The sequence below is a fragment of the Mesoplodon densirostris genome, chromosome 12 (assembly GCF_025265405.1).
Source record: "Mesoplodon densirostris isolate mMesDen1 chromosome 12, mMesDen1 primary haplotype, whole genome shotgun sequence".
Classification (NCBI taxonomy): domain Eukaryota; kingdom Metazoa; phylum Chordata; class Mammalia; order Artiodactyla; family Ziphiidae; genus Mesoplodon; species Mesoplodon densirostris.
The window spans coordinates 7,755,793-7,781,679 of NC_082672.1; the positions used below are offsets into that span (position 1 = coordinate 7,755,793).

A 25,887-nucleotide genomic window follows, 5' to 3' on the forward strand; every position below is an offset into this window, starting at 1 on the left:
GACTCCTGCCATGTGCAGAACGCTACAATTTACAAAACGTCATTACATTACTGAACCCTCATTAGCATCTGACTTTAAGCATTAGTAGGGGAGGCGCAAAGATGTTCAATGAGCAGCCCCAGGTCACTCGACTGCCAGGCCATCTGGCTCTCCGTCCAGTGCAGTTTCCACCACCCCAGTGGCTGAGAGGATGAAGGCCAACTCGTGCCCACGGAGAGGGCTGCGAACCGACTGTCCCACCCGCAGCGTGGGGCAAGGCAGAGTCAGCGGCTCGCATGCTAGCAGTGACTACCTGTGGACTATGTGGGTATGAGGTTTTTTTCCCTTTGTAATATTTTTCTACATGTATGTTTACTACATGCATTTCCTACGTTGTAATTTTTTTCTACAATGAAAATGATTCCTTATGTAATAAAATACTTCAAAGAAGTAATTTTTACTGAATTATTTCTCATGTATTCTTAGAGAAACATTTTGGGAAATCAGAAACTCAAAGTATTTATGATAATACGCTTAATCAAAAGATTGATGAGAATATAGCATGTTTTATATAAAATGTTCAAATAGTTTTATAAATGGTAACTTTCATTTCATAGCAGCCTTGGGAGAAAAAGAGGTATAAACGGGGTGAATTTTAAAGATAAAGAAATCAAGCATTAAGAAAGACCTGGTCTACTAAACTTTGAGTAGCTAGCAAGTGCCCTTTAAGATACAGCTGCTGCTCAATAAAGTGACCATTTATGAATTATTTTCTTTTGTGTAAATGAAATGTTTAAAATTTCTAAGTTTTCATTTTTGGTTGTTTATTACATATAAGTATAGTTTTGCTTTGGTTTACTATCTCAAGAATAGGGTAAGACAGCCGTTTTCTGATACACATTTTGCTTTAAAGTTTCAGCATACACTGTAAAGCTACATAGCAACTGGAACTGAAAACTGTAATTTAAGTATATGATAGCAGAACTGAACTTTTTTCTTTTTTTAAGTAACACCAGATAGGAATGGGGGGGAGCGGTTAGGGATTTTCTACATGAGTGAGGAATGGGTGCTTTGGAAAGCTGTGAAGAAAACAAACTCATTCTCCTTCCAAAGGGGAGGAGGAAGAGCAGAACAATTATACTCACCCACCCGCAGCCAGAAAGGCCTTGCTTCTGACCAGACAGCTAGTTCTCCAAGCCTCTCCTCCCCAGGGGAAAAGAATTTAGTGGGGAGAACAGAATGAGAGTGTCGGGGTAACAAGAAAAAACCTGTAGTTTAATACTGTGGGCAAGCATAGACCACCTTGTGCTCGCATTTTAAGCTTCCTGTTAAATTCAGAAAGACTACTGTGGCGTTCTCTAGGTATACACCTCATTCCTGTAACTTTCATTGTCATTTTCCTGAATATTCTTAGAGAACCTCTATAGCATTTTAAAGAACTGCAATGATGAGACAATGTGCTCACCCAAAACAGTAGGTTCTAGGAGAGACACTCTGTTTTCTTACCAAGGTACAAACCTGTAATAGGACTGTGCGGCTTTCCTATTACATGGCCAATGCATTCATTCATCAGGGCTTGTAAACTCTAGAAACCAAAGGAAATGGAAAAGGAAAAGAGAAAAAATGTACACTCAATTATATAAGTCGCACAAATTAGGCTTTCGGTATATTTAAAAGAAACAGGCTATCCTTAAGTAAATATTCTCAAAGTTAGTTTAAAAGAAAATAGGTATAAACATAAATTGTACATAATTTAAGATAATAGACAATTCCATTTTTTATCAGCTCCCCATAATGCAATGATGTACACAAGCAATGGACTCCTATAATCTCCTCTACTATTTGGAGGCTAAATGAATGAATTCACATTTGAACAACATCTTTCTGATCTGATGGAATTTATCTCGATACTGGTGATAATATTTAATATTTGCCATTATGCTCTATAATGATGTGCACTGGACTTCCCTGGCGGTCCAGTGGTTAAAACTGTGCTTCCACTGCAGCGGGCGTGGGTTCAACTCCTGGTTGGGGAACTAAGATCCCGCATGCCACACGGTGACCAACACTGAAGTGAAACAGCTATTCCTTGTTCTTTATTAAGCTGCTAAAAAGCAGCAGCACTTTATAAAATACAAAACTGACACGTATTTTGTAGTACCAGGCTGCACAAACAACTGTACACTGACTTGGTCAGCTGAACAATACTGTTATAAAAAGAGCACTGAATGTCCTACTCTGCTATTAGTGCTTTAACCTCTCAGCATTATCATTACAATTATGTGAAAATATTTAAGAACCACTTTTAAATTAATAAAAAGATACACAATCAGAAATAGAGAGTGATCCACTTATTTGGGTTTTTTAAGGAAAAACACTTTAGAATATCCCATACCAGGAAGTCATCTTCTGGTAAAGCTGAAATGAAACCAGGTTCAATGGCTTGCAGGAAGTCAAACCCTTGAGTTGCCCACCTGTCACGAGGAAAAGTTCAAGAGTCACAAAGCAATCAAGCAAATGCCACAGCCATTTTAGTCTATACAATACTGAAAAGTAATCTGATTGGAAAATTACCATCCAGGACAAAGCACATTTGTGTCTCTATCATCTGCCTCATGTTGAGTAAGTTTACAGCATGTTTTGAGAAAGACAAATAGCTTTTTAGGAAAGGAACAGGTTACCAATTTCTTTTCCATTTATACTAAATAACAGGCATAAATTTCATGAAGGAGAAAAGAAGATTAGCAATCAGGAAGACCTGTCCAGGGAGAATGTGAACTGCTTAAAGATAACTCATTTTGGAACAATTACAAAAGAAAAAGTTTTCCAAGGATTATGGGGGTTTCTATGTAAATAGGTTCGTTTTTTAAAAAAGGAAGAAAAAAACTGATCACCGAAGAGCTCAAAATGCTTTTTGTGTCATGTGCTCAGAAATCCCACATAAAATATACGAATGAAGCATCAGCAACCCCACATGGCTCATGACGGAGCCGTCCTACGTGGTCATTACCTGGGTCTTGTCCCTCTACCACTCTCACATTTAGTCAGGACGTAATTCATCCATTTCCGGGCAAAGCTTATATACTTGTCTCCTATCTTCTGTCTAAACTCGCCAGACATCAAACGAACGACTTCTTTATGATACTGTAAGAAGATTTCACGTATATCAAGAAAAACGATTACACAAATACCTAAACACTATAATGCTGTTTAAATGTCACTTTTCTAAAAGCGAAAAGCAAAAGCCAACTTCACATATTCTAAAAAGAGTGTGAAGAGTTACAGAGAAAATAATGTCTTAAAATGCAATTTCACAAATGTCTTCCTCATAAGTTGAAATTAAGAATATGCTTTTAGGATATTAAACATCTCTTAAAGAAGGTTTTTAAATGTAAGCGGATAGCTGTTAACACAAAATAAAAACCGGGTAAATATCTGACAGTTTAAAAGTAACCCAGCATTTCTGATATTCAACAGGGATGTAAGATGACATTCTTGACTAAGCTTTGATTACAATAATGAGATCATGAGATTTGCTGTACAAGATTCCTAATGCTTTCTGTAATAAGTAAGTTACAAAGCAATTGCAAAATTGTACTGTGTTTTTCCTCTTATTTTGTACCTACCTCGAACCCAAAATTGTACCCTTGAATCATGGCTTCTCGATAATACTGCTGCAACGTAGCAGATTCAGATTCATCAACTTCAGCGTCAAATTCTGAGGTGAACATGTGGTCCACTCGGTCAATTGCATCACTTATTCTGTTGCAAAGCTCTAGTGCATCATTCTAAAGAATCCCAAACCATAATTAATCCAAAGTGAAACAAATCACACAATACTTATTGTATTTTAGAGGAAGATTTCTTTCATCATCACACAGACATTGACCATTGTAATATATTCCAGTCATATTTATTTTGGTTATTCAAAAGGAATGACCAAAAACAGAAAAAAATTTAGTATTTTCATTTTTATTTGTATTAGGTATTCTTAAAAACTTATGAAATACAAGAGGAAAACAGTCCATTTAAAATATAATGCCGAATTACAAGGTGGTCTTTGAATAGATGCTTACAGCTTCGATATTGCTGCCTATCAACCACCAGTTGTTTTCTCCCCTCGGTGGTTGCTCAAGTGTAAGTATGGCTTCAGTTCCACAGAGTGAACTATGATTTCTAAATGACCTCCAGTGTCATTAGTCGTACTGTCCTTCTTATCCCCCTGCTCAGGGGTTCTCAACCGGGGCCAATGTTACCACCCCAGGGGACACTGGCACGTCCGGAGATATTTCTGGTTGTCCAAACATGAGGTGATGGGGTGTTGTGAAATCTACTGGCGTCTACTGTGCAGAGGCCAGGGATGCTGCCAGGCATCTTACAACACACAGGGCAGCTCCCCCAAACTAAGAATTACTGACTGACCTAAAATGTCACCAGTATGGGGGTTGAGAAACCCCGCCCTAGCTCAAGCTTTGTTGTCTTCCCTAATTAATAGTACAACAGCTCCAAATTGGGTTCCCTTTCCACCCACCCTTAAACACACACACATGTACACATGTCTCTATCAGGTAGTTCCTCTACACAGTATTCCAAAATATTCTTCCAAAGTCTTCGACAATTCTCTGGAGCTTAGAAGATGAAATCCAAAATCTCTCAACAGCCTGATTTTTGCCCACCTGATTTTACTAACCTCATCTCTCACTACTTTCCACTGTATACACCAAGATCCAACCAAATCAGACTGCTAGATATTCAGTGAGCGTTCTCATAACCCTGATCCACAGACACCAATGCCCAAATGTTTCTCTTATTGGTCCCTTCCCAATTTGCATCTTTTGAAATACTCCCAAGCTGAAATGCCTCCATGGCAGCAATTCCCAGATGCTACTAGGAGGATCTAATCTCTCCCTCCTCTGTACTTTAGTCTGACAATTTAGATCCTTAAGGCTACAAATTCCTTAAGCTCAAGAATAATCAATATCTTATATAGTTTTGTACTCTCCGGAATTCATTAACTCAAACTAAAAGAAAAAACAAAAGTCCCCTGCCCTGGTATCTGAGTGGGGTGACAATCTGTAAGAAAGAATGTTTATAGATAAATAAGACACATCAGACTGACAAAAGGAAAACAAACGTTTATCAAAACTACTTGTAATTTCAAGAAGTCCTTCTTCTTCAAGAAGTCAAGCCTTAATGTGACTGAGAAGACTGGCGGGCTTCGGGAAAGTGTGCATGAGACCAAGACTGATAAATGGAGTGCAACATAGGAAGCAGGAGAAAATGGGAAATAATAGCAGAGAAGGCAAGGCTCTGCCTTGTCATGAACTGGAAGGCCTTTCCGCCTGTCTGCAACTAGCTTTCTCAATTAATTTGACTGAATCATCTGTGAAATGAAAGAATAAATAACTCTTCTTTTAAATTACACATTTTTGACTTAAGGTGCCTCTAGTAAACACTGGTAATTGCTAAAGGAGAAATAAACTTGGATTAGGAATGAGGAGACCTAAAAGTCCAATACTAACCAACCACGTGACCATTAAGAAGTCTTGTAACGATTCAAATTTTTATCCTCTCCAATTCTAATGTTACACAGTTCCAAGAAAGATCCAGGAAGTTTTTAATTTAGACATGGGAAAAATGGGAAGAGAGGGAGAATAGGGAGGATGATTTAAGAGTTCAAGTCCCTGGAGTGACTTAAATTATAACAAACTGATTCTTCCCTAGCATTACACCAAACGTAAATAAATTAGTTACGGTAGAGTTGATGGTGAAATACCTTCAGCTGCTGCAAAGCTTTGGCAATGACGGGCTGACTGGATGTCTGCTCCTGGCGTAGAGTCATGAGTCCTTCAGTGGACTGCTGGAAAGTTTTTCTATGAATTATGAGATGGGCAGACTCCATGACAACTAGTAAAAGATTATCCACCTGGGAGGAAAAGCAAGCACAGGGCTTAAACACAGACCCACTTAGTTTTCCACTCTAGTTCAACCCCCAGTCCCAAAACAACACCAACCTCAGGGCCACCAGGCCAGCAACCATCTGATCAGAAAGTAGTTGTCAAGCACAGTTGCTCCCATGGAGCAGCACACTGCAGGGGGCATGGATGGTTCGATCTCAGCGCAACGGGGAGGAGTCCCCCGGAATTATGTGGGCATGAAGTCTTTGAAGTATGCTAGAACTCCAAGAAATTCATTACTCCTGGAGCTGTGTGTGTGTGTGTGTGTGTGTGTGTGTGTGTGTTGAAGCAACATGTGGAGACAGAAAATGCAGGAATAAGAGTGGGATGAGATGAGGGGCCTTGCATGAAACAGAAATCAAGGCTTTATTATTTGTATTATTTAAGTGATGGTCATTGCAGTATTTTGAGTAGACCTGTGATGAGATGTATGAATTATAAGGATCATTCTGGAAGTACCAAAACAAGCAAACAAATACAGAATTGGAGGGAGGGAAGGCGAGGGCTGAAGCAAGGAGGGCCCTGCAACAGTCCAGGAAAGGGATGATAAGGTCTGACCACGGCAGCTGCTCTGGGGATGCAGAGAAAGGCTTCGGTGCGGGGGCTAGTGACTAAGTGGAAGTGGGGGGAGGCCGAAATTATATGAACTGTCACATCCTGGTTTAAACAACTGAGTGGACAGAGCACCAGTCACTGAGACAGGGAATACAAGAGAAAAGGCAGATTCGCAGAGCTGAGGGGACAGTTGCCCGGGGTGTCCAGCTCTGGTCTGGCTGAGTTCGAGGTGCACATGTGCACTCACCACCGCTGTTCCAGAGCTGAACACAGAGGCATGAGGAGGCTTCTTACAGATGGAATTACTGAGTTACACAGATTGTCATGGGATCCCTGTTAGGTAGGCAGGTGACAACCTTGACTACAAAAATGAAAACTTAAGTAGCCAGCAAATCAGAGTACTTGGGAGAACTGGGGTTTCTGGAACTACAGATTAAAGGAGGAGATAACTCCTTTCAGATCAGGGGTGGTTGGATCTAATGACATACATGGCTGGAGTAAGGAAAGATATAAATAAAACTTTTCAAGTATTCTGGTGTAATTGAACATACTTAAAGAATTTGCCAGAATATTTTAGTACAATAATGCTACAAAACTATCTATCAAAACATCAAGGTCTATTTTGGGGAAGTGGATACTTGAGACTGCTTAAACCAATCATTCATGAGCTGCTCACAATTCCTTTTTCCTAAAACTATTTTAAGTAAGCAATACTGCTTCCAGGCAGGGTGGGGAACAGTGGGGCAGGGACTGGGAGTGAGACAGACCTGCATGCTTCTCAAGGTATCAACAGTCTCCACCTGAGGCACAATTTTGACAGGCTGTGCCTCCCACGTGGCCCAGCTGCCAGCTGAGTCCTGAGCGCGGTCGCTATGTTTGGTGAGAAGCAGATAGGCGTCGATTAGTAGCTCATAGGAGTCTTTCGAGCAGTCCTTTCCTGCGGCTGCATTGAGTAACTGCAAAATAATACTCTTCTCCTCAGCAATACTGTCTGGAACAAACACCTGCAAGTTTTCTAAGCCAGGAATTTGTACCTGGAAAAGAAACAATCCAAAATCTTGAATTAAAGAACACAGTGTATTATAGAAATGTTATTTTAAAAAAAACAAACAAAACTAGAAAAAGACAAGTGGGTTTGGGCAAGGAGATGTGGGAAAGGCATTAATTAGAGCTATGAGGGGGGCGGCAAGTCCCGTCGTTCCTGGCCATCCACAGAGGCCTGGTTCCGAGACCCCCTTGGATACCAACATCTGTGGATGCTCAAGTCCCTTATATAAAGTGGCGTAGTATTTGCATGTAACCTATACACAACCTCCCGTATACTTCAAATCATCTCTAGATTACTTATAATACCAAATACAATGTGAATGCTATGTAAAAGGTTGTAAATACAATGTTAATGCTATGAAAATAGTTGCCAGCATGTTGCAAATTCAAGTTTTGCTTTTTGAAACTTTCAGGAATGTTTTTCTCCTAACTATTTTCAATTTACAGTTAGTTGAATCAGCGACTGCAGAACCCGCAGATACGGAGAGCCGACTGGAACTCAGTTCAGTGTGACTGCAGAAGGGAGAGTGTGACTTTACTGGGGGAGAGGCTTGGTAAAGGTTCTCTGTGTACAGGGAATCCTCCAATTTCTTTATTTTCAACAACAAAGAGAACACTCATCAGGGGAAGAATGTCGGCCTGAAACAACCTCAGTGAATGCCACTCTGCAGTGCAGTTTTTATGCAAAGCTGCTCCCATAGCGCAATGCCCTGCAGCGGGCACTGGTGGCTATTAGGGTCTTTAGCACCAGGAGCAAGATCCTCGGGGAGGACGCAGGCACGATGGCTTTGAAACAGAAAGTCACCTGACTCAGTGAAAGGCAAAAAATGTTAATACAGATCCACTAATTAATTTTGACAGGGGCACCGTAAAAAGCTTTTTATTTTATTTATTTTTTTAATTTTTTTTTTTATTTTTTTGCAGTACGCGGGCCTCTCACTGCTGTGGCCCCTCCCGCTGCGGAGCACAGGCTCCGGACACACAGGCTCAGCGGCCATGGCTCACGGGCCCAGCCGCTCCGCGGCATGCGGGACCCTCCCGGACCGGGGCACGAACCCGTGTCCCCTGCATCGGCAGGCAGACTCCCAACCACTGCGCCACCAGGGAAGCCCGTAAAAAGCTTTTTAAAGATCACTTTAACAAGGGGTACATACATGATTACGTTGTACAAATCACACATAAACACATGTGGGATAAAACTTCCCGTGACGTCATACACAGATTCTAAGAGTACTAAGCTCAAACAGCTTAGATGGGAGCAAAGATGGTGACTCAAAAAGTGGATCTAGGGCTTCCCTGGTGGCTCAGTGGTTGAGAGTCCACCTGCCGATGCAGGGGACACTGGTTCGTGTCCCGGTCCGGGAAGATCCCACATGCTGCAGAGCAGCTGGGCCCGTGAGCCATGGCCACTGAGCCTGTGCGTCTGGAGCCTGTGCTCCGCAACGGGAGAGGCCACAGCAGTGAGAGGCCCGCGTACCGCAAAAAAAAAAAAAAAAAAAAAAAAAAAGTGGGTCTAGTGATGGCCAGGACACTGACATCAAAGATTCACGTAGAAAGTTTGAATTGTTTCAGGAAATGTGAGGGTGAAAAAACAATTACTTAAAAGCAACACATTACTTTATAGACATTATTTTAAATATATATGTGTAAATAATTTGATAAATTATATTGTATGAGTAAATGTTTGGGGTTTTTCTTCTGCGTTCTTAAAACGAGTTAGTAAGTCAAGTATGAAAACCTTTTTCTAATTGTTGCGTTGGGAAATTATGGGACAGTCTTAAAACTGGGGTCCACATGTGGCCTGCAAAGCCTAAAATATTTACTATCTAGACCTTTAAGAAAAAGTCTGTCTGTTTTAGAGTAAAGTAAGAAAGGTAAAATAATTATGCCACCTTAAATACATACCTTAACGTACTGTTTTGATTTCAGGACATCCAGAAGGTCTCTAACTGGGGCTGAAAGTATGAACTCTGCAGCTATTTCCAGGTCCTAGGATCACAGTTACAAAGAAACTTCTTTAGGGTTAGCTTTTTAAAAAGTAAGATAAAAGAAAAATAAGAAAAAAATAATAATTAATCAGGATTGTTAACTCACCTTTCTCAGCATTTTAGCAAATCCAAGGGCTTTGGAGGCTCTTTCTCTAGCCTCGTGAAAGAGCTCCTTCAGTGCTCGACTGATCTCTATAACAGATCTCCTGCCAAGTTGATTGAAATCCAGTTAGAATACATTACGGTGTGCCAAGAAATACACAACAATACAGATGAAGCAAATTCCAAATCACGTTAATAAAGACCGAAGATTTTAGAAGCAAGCAATTATTGGGAATGGATTCGTAATGTTCAGAACCTTGCTCCCCACAGCTTTCTAGAAAGTACTTGTATTTTTTAAATAAGTAAGGCACACTTGATAACCTCCAAATAAGAGTACGCTCAATCTTCTAAAGGCTTCATCAGGATAATTCTTGGAGTTTGAAATAAGTTCTTGACTCCCAGCTCATCATCTAACTAAAAAGGAATATATATATAATAGTAGTGAACCAGGAAACGTTTAACAACCTGCCCCCTCCCAAAATATTGTCTTGTGTGGTGTTTGCCAATTTTCATGGTGTGAATACTCCCATCACAGCTGTTTTCAATCCACCAAGAGGACATCACTGAGCTATGACTTGGGAAGGGACGGGCACAAGGCCCGTGGCCTCTCTGCAGCCAGGACAAGTCAACCCCACAAACCACTGCACGTGAACCCACGTCTAGATCCATCCCTGGTAAACAATCAGAGCATTATCAGACCCATTCTCTACTTCACCATCTTAATTCTTGAATTCTCGTATTTTGAATCTTCCATGTTTGCGTTCAAAACTGCAAGACCTTCTACAAACTAATTCACCCCATTTCTCAGCTATTAGGTATTTTCCCAGGTGAGAGCCTATGTGGTCATGTCTTTCTCTAATCCTGGCCTAAAGACATCCCAGTGGTCTGAAACCCAAAAATGTGTTTTTTATCAAATTTTGGAAAGTGAGAGAAAACATCTCTAGAGAAGTTAGTTCTGCCTGAGCACTTCCCAATGTTGACTCATAGGATATTGCTGATAACTGGTCACAAAGTAGCTATATGAGTATTACATATGCCACAAAAACAGCACTTTAACATGGTCATCCTCCATGCCATCTGCACAGAATTGGAGGAAATGCAGTAGATGTGCAAGCCATGGTTTCAGGTACTCAAGCTTAAAGTTCAACAGAAGGGATAAGCTTAGTATAAAAACAATAAAAATCTACCACATATCAATTAAAGGTATTCATGGACTGCTACAGAGTCTTTAAAGGACAGAAACAATTATTTAATTAAAGACATTCCAGAACATGTGAACGAATTCTACCCTACTCATGTTTAGTCAACTTAAACAACATTTTCTCTAAGGACACTGTTTTTATTAGGCTAAATAAAAATCACCTTCAAAGACAAGTTTACATAAAACCATAACTAAGGGATCATACAAAAAGACAATACAGTAGTCAGAAATAAACCCCTTTATGTCTACTACCCAAATTCTTCAAGTCTAAGATGATTTGGTTTTAACAAGGCTCATTTCAGGCTCATTCCCAAGAATAAAACTACATGAAATAAAAAATGGGAGAGGAAAGAAAATGCAACTTCAACCTTATTTCATCCGAAGCACTACTATCATCAGCACTGGTCCAAAATTCTGCACAGCTCTCCTGTAAGCCAAATTCTAGAAAACTTCCTGTAGATTTCAGCAGCATTCCTGCAATGTCACTAAGGGAACAAAAACAACAAGAGTAAAACAGAGAAGAAAGACTGTCCTCACTCATTCTAATTCTTGAATGAGAAGCTCAAAGATTCAGCTATTATTTTCATAGTTTAAAAATCAATGACAGTGAGAATTTTCTTTTAATATAAAATCATGATTAATGTGAAAAAAGTAGAAATCTCTATTATGGAATGTATGTACCTTTGTTCTACAACCAGTTTTTCATTATAAACCTTCAAATCTTAAATTACATTCACAGTAGCTATGTAATTATCACACAAATGTTATTTTCATCTTAAACAAATGTTCAAAATGGTATAAAATGGCCTCAAACATATATCTACAACAAGATATTTTTTAAAAGCTTAATGAACTAAATGATGGCGTAAGAAATAAAGTGAATTCCTTAAATGTAATTGTTTTTAAAAACTTCCCTCACAGTTAGCTTTCATAGTCCATAAACATAAACTACTCTAATCAGCTGATGCTTTTCATCAAGTATACAATCTAAATACTAGGGTTAAAATGCAAACCCAAGCGTATAAAATAAATCTAAATGAGTCTAGGAAAAACTCAACAGCAGCTTACTGGCTTCTATGCTGAAAAGGAGTTTATAACCTAGTAACACAGAGCAGGTAAGTCGACAACCAACATCGGATGGTGCAGAAGGTAACTGCTAGGGGAGATCAAACCCAGCTGAAGGGAGGAGTCCAATGGGCCTTGCAGGCAATGCAGAACTGCAGCAACTGCAACAGTGGGAAGAGTGGCTCTGACAGGAAGAGAATGGAGGAGGGGGAAGGAAAGTCCAGGAAGAACAATAAATATGATCAAAGGGCATGAGGATGTGTTAAGCAAGAGGCATGTCTGTGAAAAGAAACTGTCAACCTGGAAAGAGCAGAGGAGGGGGGAATAAGACCAGGAGGGTAACTGGGCCGTGCTGTGGAAGGCCCTGGATGTCATGTAACTGTGTGATCTTCCTTTGGTAGGCAAAGAGGGTGGGCTTTAAAAATAACCGAGTGGGGGCTTCCCTAGTGGCGCAGTGGTTGGGAGTCCACCTGCCGATGCAGGGGACATGGGTTCCTGCCCCGGTCCGGGAGGATCCCACATGCCGCGGAGCGGCTGGGCCCGTGAGACATGGCCGCTGAGCCTGCGCGTCCGGAGCCTGTGCTCCGCTATGGGAGAGGCCACAGCAGTGAGAGGCCTGCGTACCGCAAAAAAAAAAAAAAAAAAAAACGAGTGCAAAAATGTCCTGATTGGAAACATGCTTTTAAGAGCAGTAGTATACAAGGATATTCAGGATCAATTTATTCAACAAATATTCCGTATCTGTTATGGAGTAAGCAGTACTGAAGAAAACAGATAAAATGCCTCCAGTGAATGGAGAAAAATAAATAAATAAAAGTTAAAAATATATATACAGTATTTCAGACACTGATAAGTTCTATGGAGAGAAATAAAACAGGGAAGAAAGCTAAGGTGTACTTGCAGGTAGGAATTTCAACTTTTAATATGCAGAAGGTAACACTTGGCCAAAAACCGACAGGAAGTGGGGAAATGAGTCATGGAAATAACTGGTGAAGAGCCATCCAAGTAGAGGGACCAGCAAGTGCTGAGGACAGAGCCTGAGGACAGAGCAGGCCCAGCCTATGAAACACAGGAAGGAACCTCCTGTGGCTGCAGAGCAAGCACCGGAGAACCTAGGAGATGAGGACAAAGATTTAATGAAAAGCCAGACTGTACCAGGCCTTATGGGCCACTGTTTAGGCATTCTCACTTTTATTTGAGTAAGGAGGAGGGCCACTGGCATATCTGGAGCAGAGGTAAAAATGGTCTGATGTACCTTATAACAAGATCACTGAGGATAACCCACAGAAGATGAAGCACAGAAGGAGAGACGACTTCAGAGCTACGACAGCAAAACAAGAAACAACAGGCTGGGAAGAGGGGAACTGGGCAGTGGTGAGCAGAGGTCGGATTCTGCATGTATTCTGAGGGACAGCCACGTGGAATTGGAGGTGGTGTGCGAGAGAAAGAAAGGAGTCAGGGTTAATGCCAAGACTGACCGAGCCTGGGAGAAATCGTGTATGAAGCAGAATGTGGCACTAACACAACAAACGCCCAGACCCAGAACAGTGCAGGTGGACAGTCCCACAGCAGAGGCAATGAAAAAGCTCTGGAGCTTCTCAGAACACGAATATGAAGTTGAAGGCCAGAGACTGCACTAAACGGAACCTGAAGGACAAGCAAAAGATAAAAACAAAAAGAGTGACAGGGTACAAAGTGAGGGTACAAAGAAATTATATAACAAGCATTGGTAGTGAAATGAAACAGTAACCTTTTAAAAAAATTCCCTTAACAAAGCTTGACAGCCTGAGAACAGAAGATGCAAACAGAAGAAATTACAGGCAAAGCAGAACAATGGAAAATTAAGAGGGGGAGAGATGCTGAAGATGGTAATGAATGCATTTTTTCATAAGGCTGACTATGAGAACCAATCTGAATAGGAAAACAGGACAGACTGGGAACCGCGGCCTGAAGGACTGGATGAGCCCTGAGACAAGAGCAAGTTCACTGTTCACTCAAAATAAAGACAGAGGAAAACATAAAAAGAACAGGTGGTTAGGGCAGAAAAGTGAATACAACATCCTGAGATACTGAGCATGGAACAAAGACCATGTGAGGACAATGAGTTTCTGAAGTGAGAAGAGAACTCTGTAAAAGCTGAAGTCCTAAAGAGTGCACATAACGGGAGGGGAAGGAAACATGAGCTGGGTATAAAAGAACTCATAAAAAGGAAATGAAGAAATAAAATGGCTGATGGGGCAAGTGAGAGAAGGCAGCACCAAAGAACTGCAGCAGAGTTTAGAGCCAAGGAGAGGCCTGGTCCTCAGTCAGTCAGCAGGGGAGTGGCCCCCAGCAAACACCACGTACCCCACATTCAACATTCAGGTGCCTGTACTCGAGAAGATACATTCATTTCCTAGAACAGACAGACCAGTGAGCACTCCCCCCTCCCTAATGCTTTTCCTTGGTTTACGTTTCAATTCTTTCACCATATACAAATACTCAGTTTATAAAGAGATTCTGTGATTAGTATTACATTCCCAAAACAGTATCAGTGAAAATACATACTTGTTAGGCTTTGGAAGTGCCCACCAAGACTGATACAAAAGGTCTACAGGTCTACTCCACTTGTCAGAGGCCTTAAATTCTCCTCCTTTTGTATAACCAAGAGGGTGTATTCTAAGGCAAGATTTCTCAACTTCAAAATTGACATTTTGGGTGGATAATTTTTGTTTGGAGGGGGCTGTCCTGTGCTCTGCGCATTGTAGGATGTTCAGCAGCATCCCTGGCCTGTTCCCACTAGATGCCAGTAGCCCCTCCCAGTCAGTAGAATCAGAACTGTTTCCAGACACCGCCACGTGTCCCCAGAGGGCAAATCACCCCTGGCTGAGAACCACTGCTCTAAGGATAACAAAACTTGGGAGAGGGGCACACAAAAGATATGAATGATTGTCATTTTCACGTAACTAAACATTCAAACATGTAGAATAGAACTGGCGAGCAAACCAGGAGTACAAGTGAGAAAGGAAGACAGGCGTATAAGGATTCGTACCAGAAAAGTTTTCCAGCCTGTGCTTCTCCTCCCCGGATGTAATGGATTATTTCTTTGGTGAAATTCCATTCTTCTTCTAACAGATTCTTTAAACTATGAGATGCTTGAGGTAATTGCTGTAGCATTTGGATCCAGCTTCTCATGTAATCAAAATATACCTTAAAATACAAAAATGTAAAAGGAGATATTTGAGAATAGAATTCAACAACCCACAACTTTCATCTCTGTTAACATGAAAGCTATAAATCAGAAGGGCGAGTGGAAGAGGGACCACTGAGGCATGAAGCTCGGAGAGAAGCGAGATTCTGCATCACTGTTGACTGATGTGTAAATAGCATTTTTCTTTAATTGTGTAACTCAACTCCTCAGCAATTTAACACATTATTCACAATTGCTGCAAGTTACTAAGAAAATAACTACAATATTTGCACTGTATAGAAAAGTACGATCAAGTTAAAAAAATCAAAATAGCATACAGAAATTTTCATTATTAATATATGGTGAATAACATTCCTTTAAGAGGTTGGGACCTTTATTTCTTTAATTACTTATTTTAACTTTAGATGGTATCTTACGTGTTAAGAGGAGGAAAGGAGCACACCTCTTCCCACTATACCTTCCCAACATCCAGATTTTCGTGATATAATTTTTCAGGGTTTATGACATATAGATTATGATCTATAACCAAAATACCCAATCTTTCTAAGGTGGGGTTTATGCCCACCACAAGTCCTCTACAACAGCTTCCCCAGTCCTAAATTCTTATCTTGATTTATCTGTTGCTTAGCAGGGTTTTACTATCAAGTAGATTTTCTCAAGACAGGTTAACAATTGTTCTATTATGAAACAGCACTGTTTGTGGATTCTTTTACTGAAAGGATAACTTGACTGGGTATAAAATGTTTCAGTTACACATTCTCTCCCTCAGAACCTTGAAGACATTACTCCACTACCTTCTAACGCAGTGTGTCCTGTTAGTATAAAGAAAACTGATGCCAGACTAATCACCATTCTCCCGGCTCCCTGAAGGTGGCTTCCTTTCCCTGTTTAGATGTTTACAGGACCCTTTCTCTAGTCTTGGATTTCAATTATTTCACCAGGCTACATCTTAGGGTTCACTGAAATGAATATTTTCTGAGATCCAACAATAACTTTCAGTAGGCAAAAATCTGGGGTCTTTATTTCAAGAAAACTGCTGATTATCTTTGGATAATTCTGGGTCCTCCTCCATCCAGGCTGTGCAGCATTAATCTCCAGTCCTGGGTCCACTATGAATACAGCTGTGTGTGTGGAACCTGCAACTTATGGGTCTATGACCATCTCATCCAAATGAAACAAGTCTTTTGTACAGTGGGCCCAGGATCTCCCTTTCCATTCCTGGAATGCTCCTTCACCTCCTTGGCTTCCCTGAAACCTGGCTGTCCTGAGAGCTGCACTTCTCCCTGACAACCCTCTCAAGGGACAACTATCTTACAGTATATCTCAAGGGCTGCAAACAGTCGGCATCCTCGTGCACCCCACTGCTACTTCAAACCATCACTCTTACACAGTCTTACTTAAAAACAGAAGAAAAGAAATCCCCTAGCCCTTTAAGACTGATGTCATCAGATATATCATCGACGCCCCCTCTGCACACCATCATCTACTGATTTTCAACTACCCGTCAGTCGTCAGACTCCAGCCTGTGACTCAGTCTTCTCTCCATCCCAGGCTCAGCCACCAGCTGTGTGACTTAACATCAGGTGCACGACGCCCCGACACCATTTCAGTTCCGTTCCCCCGTGGCCTCCAGTTCCAACCACCTTTTCTCCTCTCTGACAAGGTTTCATTTCTGGTCTTGCCAATACCAGAACCGCTCAAAGCCCAATTCAAACACACTGATGTCAGAACCTCCTCTCCTCGCTCCAGTTCGTTTGCCCAACTCCCCCCTCTACACTGTTCTCTTCACTTTATCTGGAACTCCAGTCCACTGGTTCCTCTTCTTCCTCCAACCCACTCCTCTCTTCCTTGGGTCCCTGTCCTCGTTATTCAGCACTCCTGTCAGTACGCTCATGTCCCTGCCACCGTCCTACACCCTGCCATTCCTGGAATGCTCACACTGCCTTTTCCCACCTGCCTTTTCTCACCTGCCTGTCAAGACAAGCCCAGCTCCTTTCCCCATCCGCAGTCCAGAAGCTGAGGGCCACGAGTCACATGACAGGGGGGAGTCACTCTTCTACACAGTCACATTCACCAACCACACGGCACACGTTTCTGGTAATACTTGTACCTCTGTTCAGCTCACTTTCCTTCTCCCTACAACCACAAGTTTGAAACTTCTCCATTTTCCTCAAACTGCCAAAACCCATCCTAACCCACTCTCAGCAGATGATCTCGTCTCTCTTCACAAAAAAACTTTAAGTCATTAGATATAAAAGCTCTCATTGCATGAAACAAATAACAGAAACCTACATGCTGTTACCTACCATCCTTCCCTTTTTCACAGCAGAGGAGCTGTGCTTCCTGTTAAGCCCAGCACTTGTGTTTTGAGACCCATTTCCTCGTGATACCCGAGGAACCTGAACCCTCAGTCTTCTCCTTTCTCATATATATATATATATATATATATATATATATATATATATATATATATATAAATATATATATATATACACACACACACACACACACACACACACATGAGATTTTCTTTCATCTCTTTCCCTTAACAAAATCAATGCCAAAGGCTTTCCAATAGTCTCAGGTATCTTCGATTTAAAAAACTCTCACTGGACCTACCATCTTCACTATTCATCTTGCTGCACAAACTGGACAGCCAGCAATCACTCTCGATACCTCCCCCCCCCCCATATCCAATCCATCCCCGAGTCCTGCTAACTTCACTTCCTTTGTTTCTTTCGAATCCTTATGCTTTTTCCTAAATTTATGCTATTCCACTCTAATCAGGGACTAGCGTGTGCACCACTAGACTAGTCTCTGCCTGGTCTTCTCCCATTGACTCTGGATCCCCCCAGGCTGCTCCTCTAACTGCAGCCACAGTGGTCCCTTACCAAGGCTTTCCTGGGAACCTTCGTTCCAAAGCTGCTTCCCTTATCCTGCATCATCACAGAGACTTTGCACCTGCTCCCTTCTCTGTCAGCAAAGCGTTCCTTTCCATCTCTCTCTCTCTCTCTCTCTTTTTTTTAAACTAAAAAGTAAAGTGGCTTTAAAATATTTTTACCAATAATATCCAGAATGAACCAATGTTAATATTGGGTCATATTGGCTTTGGATATTTTTTCGATGAGAAATAATACATCACAGAGTTCATTTCTCCTTGGGTTCTTTCTTCACTTCTCTCTTTCCTCCCTCCTCAGAGGTAACAATTACGCATCTAGTGTGTCCCCTTCTGGTTTATATGTTTTTTTTTAAATAATCTGTTATTACACAAATGACAAGATACAGTATTGTTTTGTATAAGCTCTCAAATTATTACTACATAAACTGGATTATAATATACACAGCAACGTTCAGGTAAATTCCAACTGTCCCTTCCTGAGACACTTGCCTCAGCGCCACATGGGAGGGTCCATAAAAGACCCGTGTCTCTCCTCTGCTGTTTCTCACCACTGTAATGTTACGTCTGTACCATTACTTCACAGTCATTTTCCCCATCGTCCGTGAACTCCAAGAGGGAGTTTATGCTCCTCGTGGAGCCTTCAGTGCCGGGCACGATGCCTGCCTGGCACACAGCAGACGCCCACTAGCATCTCTAGAAAGGAAAACTGAGGCTTTTCTGCTCCTCTGTCCTGTATCCGTCTACAGGAACACGAACCGTGCAGGTCTGAGCTCTCCCTTGTGCGTCTCCTACAACGATCACATCTTGTTCATCATTTTCATCTTTTCACTCCTTTTAAGTTCTTTTTATGTGATTTGCTTCAATCTGTCTAGCACATGTTCCTACATCACACATTATGTTTATTGTTTGAGTTCTTTCTAAAGGCCAGGGCCAGGGAAATGAGCTAAGAAAGCTCACAGCTTCAATGTGGTTTTGCTGGCTCAAACAAACACTCACCAGGTACTTCCCTGGAAGTGCATGCATGCATAAGCTCCTCAGTTTTTCGGGTCAGAAGGATGATGCAGCACAGAGTAAAGACCCCTCGGTCACAGACACCCTGCATCACACTTTGCTGACCACCGCTTCCCCTCGCCCTTTTAACCCACCTCTCACTCGGCGGTCTTCCCCGGCGCACGGGATAGGACACTGTCTGGCGGTGTGTCCTCTATGGGGGCGTGCCCTGCTGCTTCCTGACCATTCACACCCCAAGAGACCACAGCTCTCACCCGCCGTGGACGGGCCCTCCGCATCTAAAGGAGGGCAGGTGGAGCAGGAAACCACGTGACTGCCTCTCCGAAGGCCACACTCTCCTTCCTTCCTGACAAAAACACTGACTTTGTTTGGGCTCCACCAGTTTGCAAAATAGGCCCCTGCACTAATCCACCTAGCACACTTTGGGGCACAATTTTAAAACTATTGATAATTTCTAGTTCTTCATCTGTGAAATTATGGAGATGACCTAAGGCAGACGATGCCTCACACAGAAAATTGGTAGCAGAGTCAAAACTAAATCCTAAGCATTTCTAGCTCTAACCAGCTGAGAATTTTGGTACTTCCCTTAACTGAGCCTTCTGACGTCTCACAGGCACACCGAGGGCCCTGGAGGTGGATGACCTAGAAGGCACAGCCTAATTCTCACCCTTCCTGCCTCAGCGATTACATCGTAAAAGGTGTGGCGTGCGCCTCTGTAAAGCCATCTGAGGCAGTTTGGACAGCAAAGCACATTTTGTCTTTTTAAACTTCTGGTTTAATCATCCACAAAGAGAAAAATTAATTTTCTTGCTGTTTTTTTTACCATAACTCTTCAATGATAAAGACTTTTCTGACATAGGCAATATATACAGTATTTCAAAATGCAGCCACATTTTACACATTCTGGTCTTTTATGTATTCTCCCAAACGATTAGGAGATCATTTCAGACTCAAAATTATTTCTTGTAAGGTGCCAGATATAAGTCCCTCCCCAGCCACACTCTTCTTTCTCTCCTTCTACTACAGAGGCTGAAACGCTCAATCTTTGCATTCCCAGCCTCCATTACAGTGAAGAGGCCACACAAAGGTCTGGTCAGTAGGATGTAGGGGACACCTGTTGGGTGGGGCTTCCAGGAGAGCTTTCGCTGTTCTGGACTTGGCTGGCAAGGAGACTTTTCCCCTCTGCCTTTCTCTTTAGACAGTGAGGGTGGTGTCTGGAGGTGCTGCAGCCATCCTGAGGCAGGACACAATGAGGTGGCAAGCAAGGGTGAAAGCATTCCAAAACCAATATGCCCACAAGCTTTGCTGTTTTCTATATTATTTCATCAACCTGCCACATTAAGCAATCGTCTGTGCATATACCCTAATGACTCTAACATGGATTTACTATACACTAACACTCTACCAAACCTCACAGAAGACAAAAGCACTCCAATCACAGCCCCTGGCTTGTGCAGCTTTCAGCCCAATTAGGGAAACCTGAGGACAGAGAGGTGGTACGTCGCTAAGTATTAAATAGTGTGGTTATAATTAGAACCCTGTAAGAGTTCAGAGAAGGTATAGATAGATGCACATGAAAGGTGAAAACTGTCAGACAAAACTTGAAAGTAAATCTTCAGTGGGCAGATAAGGAGGAGAGAAGACATTGTGAGCAGGAAGGAATAACCGGAGCAGAAGTACAGAGGCTAGAAGAGCACAGGGAAGCACGGCGTGTGTGAGAAGACACACAAGTCAGACATCTCTCCCCACTGTCCTGACCATCAGCATTTTGTGCAGATCCTCCTCGAAGGCATCGATGTTGCAGTCGGTCTCCTCCAGGTGGTCCAGGACCTCGTGCAGCATGAACTGGTAATACTGCTTCATCAGAAGGCCACCCTTCAGCACCTCCTTACACTCTCTCACCAGCTGCAAGACAACAGGCACAAGTTCTACCATTTCACACATTCTGACCAGATTATTTGTCGGTTTTCACACATTTTCCACGTAAATCCTCAAAAAGCTCAGGAAAAGAGAACCCTGCCTCTGAAAACCCTAAAATATTTTCCAGATTCTTGGTCAGTTCATTTCACATAAATATCTCAGTAATCTCAACTGAATAATTAAAATAAAACAAATCAGTGAAAACAAAAGTACTTAACAGTATAGTATGACTATACAAAGAAAAATATACAGGCAGAAAACTGATTTGCTAAAATACATTGTTCTACAAATAAGTTTTTATAGAAAATAAATTCTACAGAAAAAGATCTATTTTTCTACTAGTTTACATTATAAGACAAGGGACACAAGAGAAAAATGTCCTCAGGAGACTGGTCATTTTCAACCAAAAACATAATAAAGATTCAAATATACTTACATACCACAGAGCCTGGTGGCCTTTGTAATAACTTAGCAAAGTTTACCTACCGTGATTTGTGGCTTTTACCATCAAAAAACTCAATCACAAAAACAAACAAACCTAAGATTAATCTGATAAAATTAAATGGAAGTCAAGGGGGGAAAAATGAAAGAAAACAAAAGGATGAGTGAAACCGCCATGTGTACGCCCAGGAGGCACTGGGAGAAGGGAGGGAAGGTGCATTGAGAGGACCTTTACTGTCCTTCTATCAATAACACGCTGGTCACACGCCCTCAAATTCTAACCAGCAGGGACTGTGAGACAAGATCACAGTTGCACTAGTTTTCAGATACATTATCAAGACACAAAAGGAACCATGGTGCTGCTACAGGGAAAGTAAACTGGTACAAACTTTCTAGAATCTAAAAATGTATGACTCACTAGTTAATTTTTACGTTTTATACACAAGCAATAATCAGAGATGCAGACTAAAACTTACATACAAATATATTTATCACAATATTATTCAAAACAACAACGGGGACTAAATAAGTTATGATGCACTTCTATGGTAGAACACTAATGCAGCCACTTAAAATCTTATTTCTGAAAAAAAGTTAAAGATGAAAACTCATATTCTTTTCTTTCTTTTTTATTTTAAATTATATGTGCAGAAAGTATGTACATACAGAAAAATAAATGGATAGAAATACACCAAAATGTTACAGTGCTTATCTCTGAATGGCAGAATAATAGGATAACTTTCATTTTTGTCTATCATTTTCCGTACTTTTCAAATTTTCTAAAATAAACATGGATTGCTTTTACCACAAGATCCCCTTCAAAATGTTTTTTAAATAATTACCCACAGTAAGAGAGCAATGGCTAGAGTTAAATCCATTAAAAAGTGTTAACATAAATTTCTGTTAAAGATGTCACTTAGGTGCTTACAACTCAATCTGAATGCATTAAAGCCAAAATTTCTATGTTATTTTTACTCTAGTAATGCTATCTTAATCTAAGTATTGGTCTTTTACTTTTCAAAATGTTTTAACATAAATTACTGTTTAATCCTCACAACAGCCCCATTAGTAAAAGGTAAACTCCCCCTTGTTTCAGCAGCTTATATTCCTGAAGTATGTATTTGTTTTGTGGGGAGGGGAGGTAAGTATTTCACCAAAACTTCCTAAATAACCGCTACAACATGGAGGACAAGTGAAAAGTGTGGCCCAAGTGGACAGTAGGACAGTAACTAGAACCAAGATGGTGAGAAGGAAGTAGTGAGAAGGTGGACGCAGAGCTCAGGCTGTGCTGGATGGGAACTGAAGCGACAACGGTGAGGCGCCGGACTCCACCTCCAGTTCCATGAGTCGCCCGGCTCCACACCTAACTTAACCAACAACGTCAAGTCCTATTTCGTACTTCTTGCACCGCCTGTCCTTCAACTTGCATTCATTCCCTCTGCCCATCCTGTCATTCAGAGCCAAGGAGCTCCTAGCCCTTCAAACTCCATGGGGACGGACAAGCACAGTCCACAAAAAACATAGTAACTGTTTTTCATCAAAATTTGAAATGGTTATTTTATATAGTGAAATTCAATACGGTAATATCATAAGGCATAAATATAAACGCTCTTCAGCACACACTCTGGTAGATACAACTGCTTCTAGCCATTTCTCTGTTACCCTTGGAGTAGCAAACTCACTACAAAATCCCACCCCAAATTAATAATAATTAAGAAAGCAGAAGTTGTCATTGTTGCTTAAACCATACAAGTGCCTAAGCAAGCAAAATGGCCAAACACATGCCACCCCTGCATACTGCAGGCATTTACCTGCTTACACAACAACAACAATAAAAATTTAAGAATTTAAACTCTCTCTTATGAATGAATTTTATGTTTCCAGGCTTCAAAGACTGATGGTAATAGGATATAGAGGGTCATACCAGCACCACACTTTTATAACCTTTTCGAATGAGGAAGTGGAAGACAGAGAGGTGGAATCATCATCTCATCTTTGAAGAATGCATGGAAAAAAGAACAATTAGGGGGAAACTCCTAAAAATAAAAGTGCTGAGCCTGTAGAAAAATGTCATAAATGCTCAATATTTTTAAACAGTCTTTGAAACAAACCTGCTTAATACTCAAGAGAGATGGTTCTCCAGCAGGTCTCTGCTCCAACCTTAACTTGAGACATTCATGTATGACATTCAGAAGGACTCGACAGAGGACGAGGAAGGCAGGTTCGAATGAGGGTAAATCCATGGCCTTCAGCTCATCCCAAGAGACAGCGCTGCATTTCTGCCCCAAGGAAGGTGGCGTCCTGGACAGCTGCACGTAATCAGAACCCCACATGGGATCCGGAAATTCAGAAAACTGTAACACAAATTCAACAAAGCTGAAAAGAGCATCCAGGAGAACTTCCCACAGTTGTAGTTATAAACTAGTATTCTCTATAGTTTGCTGACAAACCTATAAAAATCATAATTTTACAGGAAAAATAATCTTTAGAATAATTCACCATTATTAACTAAGACCTAAAAAGCTCTAGAAGTATTAGAAAACCATAACAAGAACTAAAATGAAATTGTTAATATCTTTATCAAAAAAGTATAGTAGGAAAAGAACCAAGTTCACCTTTTTCATCATTTTGTTTATCATACTTAAAATAATTGGAGCATTTAGTTTTAAGGCTATACACAGTATCATCTACAACTATCTCTAGACTGACAAAACCAGAGAATTATTAAATTTGAGAAAAGATTACAAAACCAGGTAGCCATTTGTGTAAACATAAAAACTAGTGGGTTTAACCAAGTCTTTTGTCCATTTGTTCTCCTGAGCTATACCAAAGGAGGCTGAAAGAGAAAAATTCATAAAATTAACCTGGCTGGTCCCACTCAAATAGATGTTATTTGATGTTTTCTAGGAATCCTACTGTTGCTCACCCATTCATACAGTCATCCCCATCAAACTCCTTACACTTTTCCCCATAAAACAGAAGATTTGGGGATTTCTCAGTGTTCTTAAACCTCTGGCAACGTCATCCTGACCAATCATTCAAAGGCCCTGCCTTCTCCTTCTATTGAGAAAACTGAAGCCATCAAAATTTGAAAATCTCAACTTTTCTTCAATTTAAAACATCACCAACTTAGTTACAGTGCCTCCAAATGTCACTCATATCTGTGCTCCCTGTCATTTAGTGAACACTTAACTGGTCTCCCCCACTCACATTCTTTTATGTTCAACACATATTTTTGCATTTAAATTAATACATACTTTAGTTTCCCATAACAGGCAAGAATTTCTAAAATAGCTGCATAATTTTAAAAATGATTACTTGTGATAAATGTGGTCAGGGTTAAGACATGTCTGTCTAAAAGCTTTAGGCAGTATAAATGCTTGTTTCTTCTGGTGTGGAGAATGACATCAGATGATAAAATATTTATTTAGAGCTCTACAAAATTCAGCAAGCTTTCTAGGATAGAATTCTAAAGAATTCTTTCGGCACTCTCTGTAGTTCCAGCCTGTTGACCCATCTGCTTCAGGCTAACTGGGAAGGGACAATCCCTCCTTCTCAACAACTGCAAGACAACACTGCCTGGAGAACCAGCAGCCAGGCAGGCCTACACAGCTGCTGAGGAGACACATTCCTGCTGGTGTTGCCTGGGGCGTCAATCCCCCAGACAAAGAGGAACAGACATTAAAAAACTCCTGAGCATGGCAGAGGGGACAGCAGTTTTAACTAGGGACACCAACGTGAAGAATCAGAAGAGCTGACCGTGACTGAGTGTAGGACACAGGAGAGAACAACAAAAATACTCTAATGCAAGATCTCATTAAAGTCCTCTAGAAAAAAAAAAAAGACCAAGACTCCTGAAATAAATTCCATAAAGGGAGTGAAAACTGAATGAATGCTGTCAAAGTCTGAATTAATAATTTAGAAATTAACTGCAGAAATGATCACTATAACCCTGAGCAAAAGAAAAAGGAATAGAGATTTTGAGTGAAAAATAAGAGAAATGGAGGGCAGATCTAGGAGCTGTAACATAAGAATAACAGGAGTTCCAGAAAGAACAAAAGGAAGAGGTGCAGGAGAGCTTTTTGCACAGTCAAGGTATCACTAATACGTAAAGAAGAAGGAAAAAACCTCTTTGAATAGGGAAGAACCCGAAGTACAATTCATTTACCTTCTCTAAAAAACTACCTGAGGAAGAACAGGAGAGTCTGATCAAATGAAAATTGGATCAGAATAAAGACCTCAAGATAGAAAAAGAAAAATGCCCAAGGAAATGAGAAGCCATGAATCTCGAAGAACGTATACAGGCAGATTTAACTCCATGATGATAACTTGGTTAAGGACTATAATTCCAGTTTTAGCAAAAGGAATACTAGAAACTGAAAAGAATAAAAAAGCATACTGTGAGGAAAAACCTGATCTTAAACTCCCAATTATTTTAATAAAACACAGGGAGAGAGGAAAGGGGTAATAAGGTGCAAGAATGGCCCATTTGTTATTCTTTCATTCCAGTGAGAAAGATAGTATTAAATGTA

At 40.9% G+C, this 25,887-nt stretch overlaps 1 protein-coding gene across 4 annotated transcripts in view; it reads right to left on the reverse strand.

The window, feature by feature from the left end:
- MAP3K4 (mitogen-activated protein kinase kinase kinase 4) overlaps positions 1–25,887 on the reverse strand; it is a 109,245-nt gene that overhangs the window by 21,292 nt on the left and 62,066 nt on the right. For 2 of the 4 annotated variants that reach the window (XM_060115431.1, XM_060115428.1), the window contains exons 4-15: positions 23,467–23,709; positions 20,753–20,899; positions 14,926–15,083; positions 11,198–11,314; positions 9,633–9,732; positions 9,444–9,527; positions 7,259–7,525; positions 5,756–5,905; positions 3,606–3,767; positions 2,990–3,123; positions 2,375–2,453; positions 1,498–1,564 (exon numbers count right to left, since the gene is read on the reverse strand). In XM_060115431.1, the coding sequence (XP_059971414.1) occupies positions 1,498–1,564; positions 2,375–2,453; positions 2,990–3,123; positions 3,606–3,767; positions 5,756–5,905; positions 7,259–7,525; positions 9,444–9,527; positions 9,633–9,732; positions 11,198–11,314; positions 14,926–15,083; positions 20,753–20,899; positions 23,467–23,709 (1,708 nt within the window). Of the gene's footprint in view, positions 1–1,485; positions 1,565–2,374; positions 2,454–2,989; positions 3,124–3,605; positions 3,768–5,755; positions 5,906–7,258; positions 7,526–9,443; positions 9,528–9,632; positions 9,733–11,197; positions 11,315–14,925; positions 15,084–20,752; positions 20,900–23,466; positions 23,710–25,887 lie in introns of all 4 variants that reach the window. The other 2 variants (XM_060115429.1, XM_060115427.1) reach the window with 1 other exon arrangement.